The 3,632-nt window shown below is 42.8% G+C and overlaps 1 protein-coding gene across 1 annotated transcript in view; it reads right to left on the bottom strand.

The window, feature by feature from the left end:
* SRD5A2 (steroid 5 alpha-reductase 2) overlaps positions 1 to 3,632 on the bottom strand; it is a gene marked incomplete at its 5' end in the record, with an annotated part of 46,502 nt that extends 42,870 nt beyond the window's left edge. The window contains one exon of the mRNA XM_025205135.1: positions 3,511 to 3,632. Coding sequence (XP_025060920.1) covers positions 3,511 to 3,632 — 122 coding nt within the window. The remainder of the gene's footprint in view (positions 1 to 3,510) is intronic.

Genomic DNA, 3,632 nt, shown 5'->3' with positions numbered 1-3,632 from the left:
GCCACATTTTGCCCAGTCCTGCTCTAAGACAACTGAATTCTTTAGGGACTAGCAATTCACAAAGCACACGGAAGTCAGAACCAAACATTTGTGACATAACTGTTTAGTCTATGAAACAAATTTTCAAAGAAGATTAATGTAATCCAGAGCTTGACAGCCCTGAAGGGCTTTCCTATTTGATAAGGTTTTTCAGAATATCTGCAATTGCCAAATACTCCCAAGGAAACGCTACCTTCAAGAGGAGCTTCCTATGACTAGAGGAATGAGAACTCAACTCAGTGAAGCCCTCTAAGGATTCCATTATGCTATCAAATTACCCTGGGGAACACTTGAGTTAGGCAGCACTGGGCACCAGAGAAAACTTGAGAGAGCTAAAAGCTGTTATCAAACCTGCCAGCCACTGTCAGTTAAAAACTTTTTGCTCTAAAAATGCAAAGGATCTTTCTCAGGGTGGTCTTTTATGAAAAGGAGTGTGTATGGATGGTAAAAGATAGTACCGAAGGGCTATTTCCTTCCCCACCAGTTTCTGATACTATCGGGAAGATCTTTGGAAATCATCTGTAAATTCTCACATTGTGGCATGTCAATGAAAAAGAATAAAACCATAATGATAAATCTATTTTGTGTTTAGAACTATGCTAACTTGCTGTTGTGGCTTTTATTTAGGTATATGCAAAGCATTCAAGTTAGTTGTTAGCCAGTATTGTTAACATGTACAGACTTGTATGTACTATACACATTTAGGACTAGTCTAAATAGATCTGTTTACCAACTGGTATAAGGTGATTCAAGCCCATTGTAAAGGCATAGTTATACTGGCATAAATGCATTTATATTGTAGTAAAGCTTATTCCCATATATTTCCAAAAATAAGCATTAGCAATATAAATACCTCTTCTACACTAGGGAGATGCATCAATGTACCTATGTCCATTTGTACACCAAAGCAGTTAAAGCCATGCAAAAACTGGGTTTAAGCCAGGTTTTGCATGTAGACTATGAAAGCATACTAATCCAGTTCCCAGAATCATTTAATTTTTATTAAAATATTCTTCCCAATCAACACTTCACACCAGCAGAAAGTGTGCAGAGCTCTGATGCAGTTTGACAACAATATAATCCCAGCATGCAGCAATCTCTTTACTGCACACTTAGGAAACAGTGGGCATGTCTACACGTTCACTAATGCACTTTAGGTAATGTGCATTAAATCTAGTACCTCCACTGTGAAGTACTAGAAAATGTGCATTAGCCTATTTGAATGCACATTAGCAAATGAGCATATTTTTGTGATGCTTTAATGCACATTAAAATAGGATGAGCATTAAAGTGCAAGTATAGATGCGCCCGGTATGTATACTCAGCAATAAATGCCCAGTGTTTTATTTCCATAGGAAAACAGAAAGGTTCAATGTTAAGGTGAGGGGGGCAGATGTGATGCTAAGATAGTGGTTCTCAACTGGAAACCTGTGAGATCCTTTCAGGAGTGCTATGACATGGTAGTACTACCACTGCTTTATTAAATATCATGCCAACTATACCAAAAGGAAAGAGATAGATAGTAAAGTCATTTTCAAAAACCTTTATTGGTATTTTAAAGTAGTCAATGACACTTTGAATTGCTTGAAGTGAGAAAAGTGAGCATTATTAAAGGGCGAAATAGAGGTTTTCTTCAAACTGTATCTTTACAATGCCAAAGGAGGTTGCTAAAGAAGCAAAAACTCAATGTGCTGTGAACATATTAGGTTAATTTGACAAAGAATGTTATTAATTGTATATTAATTCTAAGAGCAGGGGGGAATAGGAAATATGGAAATATTAATCAATGAGAAATTTCAAAATCACCAGTGCATATGATTTATATGATTGAAATAGTAAAATTACCGGTTTCAGTCTATTTAGGAGGGATAGTGTAGCTAAAAGCAACTGGAGTGATGCAGTTTGTTCTAAGGAAATCATTACCTGCTTCAGAATTTTTGCTAACTCAGCACCACAGAATACGGACTACAGTGCATATGATCAGTAGAGCTCTGGAAGTGTTATTGTGTAGATATGGGCAAATCTCTCTCACCAAAGTTGATGTACCCAGTATAAGAAAACTCGACTTTGGATCTTACGATGATAGAAAAAGAGAAAGTCACCTCAGGACTGAAAGGTGAGAGTTATCGAGAGATCAAGGATGATGGTCTAATCTTCAATATCAGCCAGTAGTTCCAACAGATAATACTCATATTTGGTGCTTCTAAAAGGCTAATAATAAGTAAAATAATAAGCAAAGGAAAATAAGCAAAACTGACTAGAAAGAAAAGTTTGGACAGAAAAAAATGAATTAAAATTCAACAGGTTTTTTTTTTTTAAGGATCTTACTAGCTGTCTAAAAATCTGCAATCAGGTAAGTGAACTTTTTTTGGCTAATAGTTCATCCTAGCTCACTCGCAAAGGTAGTTAGCTGCTATACATACCTTGTATTGAGCCATGTAGATATGTGGGGGTGAAGGACACGCACACACGACTCAGAACACAGTTTTTCACATGCACATAGTTTCCCAGTTCCCCCTATTGAGCAGCATTTTGATTTCTGCCCGCTCCTGCTACCAAAACAATGCTCTAGTTTCATCCTCAAAATCTAAAGCACACATGAGTTCTCCCAGCTTTATGCTGTGCCTATACTCCTGCCAGCTGCTCCGTCCTCCAGTTCAGTGGCTCTCAACCTTTTTCTAGGCTCAAGGCACCCTTTGGTAAATACCAGCTCTGGGCTTTGACTGAAGTTTGACTGAAGAAAAATCCTGGAACCGTTCTTCTGCGTGCACCGTGCTCAGAACAACCCCAAGGGGCAGCATGCTTTGGACCTGTGGATTCCTATTTGAAAATGTCTCATGCCTGCCTTAAGGTGCACTCTTGATGGGATCTCATGGCACCCCAGGGTGCTGCGACCCCCCCCTTGGATGAGACCTGCAGAGGAGGAGCGTCACAAAGAAGCAGATGCACCAGGCCACCACAGGAATGGACCTGAAGAGAGAAGGGAGCCTGCAGTACCCTAACAGGATCTCAAGGCACCGCAGAGTGCTGCACCGCCCCCCCGCAGCTGAGACCCACTGCTGGGGGTCATGAAGGAGTAGATGCAGGAGACAACACCTGAAGGGAAAAGGGAGCTCACAGCACCCTTGACAAGACCAAGGCACCCCAGGCTGTTGTGGCCCCTCAGCTGAGACCTGTGGCAGGCCGTATGGAGGAGATGCCCTGGGCAACCACGAGGATGGATCTGATGGGGAAAGTGTGAAGAAGGAAGCCGGGACGGGGGAACGAGGAAGGAGAAGGAGAAAGTGGGAAGCAGGAAAGGGGGAAGGAGAAGGGGAAAGGGGGAAGAAGCAAACGGGAAAGGGGAAGCAGAAACGGGAAAGAGAACGCGAAGAGGAAATAAACGAGAAAGCGGGAAGGGGGAAGCGGGAAGGGGAAGGCAGGAAAGTGGGAAGGGGAAGCAGGAAAGCGAAGGGAGAGCGCCGGCGGTACCTGTAGAAGTAGTGGCCGCCGAAGGTGGCGCAGAGCAGGCGGCAGCCCAGCGGCTCGAGGCGGGGCGGGCCGCGCAGCGCCAGCAGCAGGGCGGGCAGGACGAAGGACGGCAGCTCCAGCGC

The sequence above is a fragment of the Alligator sinensis genome, unplaced genomic scaffold, assembly GCF_000455745.1.
Source record: "Alligator sinensis unplaced genomic scaffold, ASM45574v1 scaffold284_1, whole genome shotgun sequence".
Classification (NCBI taxonomy): Eukaryota; Metazoa; Chordata; order Crocodylia; family Alligatoridae; genus Alligator; species Alligator sinensis.
The sequence above is the reverse complement of the archived record's forward strand: the minus strand, read 5'-3'. Positions and strand labels throughout refer to the sequence as shown.